Source organism: Podarcis muralis, chromosome 13 (assembly GCF_964188315.1).
Source record: "Podarcis muralis chromosome 13, rPodMur119.hap1.1, whole genome shotgun sequence".
Lineage (NCBI taxonomy): Eukaryota > Metazoa > Chordata > Lepidosauria > Squamata > Lacertidae > Podarcis > Podarcis muralis.
In genome coordinates, this window is record NC_135667.1 from 25,940,766 (window position 1) to 25,942,449 (window position 1,684).

General features: G+C 42.6%; 1 protein-coding gene across 1 annotated transcript; it reads right to left on the reverse strand.

Moving 5' to 3' along the window:
- Positions 1-526: 526 nt before the first annotated feature.
- Positions 527-1,456, reverse strand: LOC114581509 (olfactory receptor 5V1-like). Its single transcript, XM_077918336.1, has one exon. It carries the CDS (start codon positions 1,454-1,456, stop codon positions 527-529), a length of 930 nt encoding a protein of 309 aa, XP_077774462.1.
- Positions 1,457-1,684: the final 228 nt, after the last annotated feature.

Sequence of the window (1,684 nt, forward strand, 5' to 3'; positions counted from 1 at the left end):
GAGAGGTACTTGCCCTCGGAAGTACCTCCTCCCTCTCAGATTCACTCCCCTCTGACCCCCCTTCATCTTCTCTCTCTTCTGAAGACGAGAAGCTGCTAATCAAAGGGGCTTTCTCCTGATAACTTCTCATTCCCTCCTCCCTCTCTGTCTCCAGTTCCCTGACAGAAATTGTGTTAAATTAACTGTGATAATTCATTGTGATGCACAGTCTTGGCTATTTAACCATTCCTCTTGGCAAATCTGATTTGCCTCCCACCCCCAGCAGCTCCAGTGTTTGTTGCAACATTATTTAACATGCTTTTACTAGTGAAATTTCTCATATTAAACAGGTTTTAATGAGAATTTCAGTGTGAGGATACAGTTACCCAAAAGACATATATAGAAAATGTGTGTTGTTTAGCTCCAAGGCAATGAGAGATTTACATTAAGAGTGATGGTGTGGCACTATGTAGAATACCCCTAGTATTTCTGATATCAGGCTAGAAGAAATCTGTTCTAATTCTTCAATTCTGAGTTGAGGATTACCTTAGTTTCTGTCTAGCCTCACAAACTTCTTGAATGCCTCTTTTACCTCCTTGTTCCTTAGACTGTAAATAAGGGGGTTGAGAATAGGGGTGATCACTGTGTACAATACTGCTACAATTTTGTCCATGTCAAGGTACATGGATGGAGGTCTAACATAAGTGTAAATGACTGAACTGTAGAAAAGTGTCACCACCATTAAATGAGAGGAGCATGTGGAGAAAGCCTTTTTCTTCCCTTGCACCGATTGGATCTTCAGGATAGAGGAAACAATGTAGATGTAAGAGACTAGAGTCATCAGAAAGCAACCAAAGCCCAAAAAGAGGTCTGTCACCAACATTAGATACTGGTTGAAGGTTGTGTCTGTGCAGGAGAGCTGAAGCAGTGGCGGTAGCTCGCAAAAGAAGTGGTTGATAGTACTGGGTCCACAGAAGGACAAGCGGAGGACAGAGAGAACATGAACATTGGCAAGTAGGATACCAAGCACCCATGTCCCAATCACTAAGTAACTGCAGACTTTCTGGCTCATGATGACGGTGTAGCGCAAAGGTTGGCAGATGGCTACATAGCGGTCAAAAGCCATCACAGCCAACAACAGCAGTTCAGTGGCCAGGAAGATGACAAAGAAATAAGCCTGTGTTAAGCAGCATTGGAAGGAGATGGTCTTTTTCTCATCCATTAAATTCAACAGCATCTGGGGAATGATTGCAGTGATGGTGCAAATGTCCAGGAGGGAGAGGTTGACCAGAAAAAAGTACATAGGAGTGTGAAGTGTGTGACAGACCCTGATCAATGTGATGATAGAAATGTTGCCCACCAGAGCTCCTGCATAGGCAGATACAAAGGCCACAAAGAGGGGAAATTGTGCTTGAGAGAAGCCAGAGAAGCCCAGTAAGATGAATTCTGTCACAGAAGTTTGATTGTTACCTTCCATTCCTGCATATCCTTTGGATCATACTGAGAGAATTAATTTTAACTGGAAAGGTTTGACAATCAGATTTGTTTCTTTTTAAGAAAGAAGAGCACCTGGCAAGGTTAGAAGTCTTCTCCTCTGAGGTACTGCAAAGAAGGAAGACTGTTAAGCTGATTCAACCACAATTCAATCCTGCACATCTCTACTAAGAAATTAACCTCCACTGAGTTCAACTGGAATAATCCCACA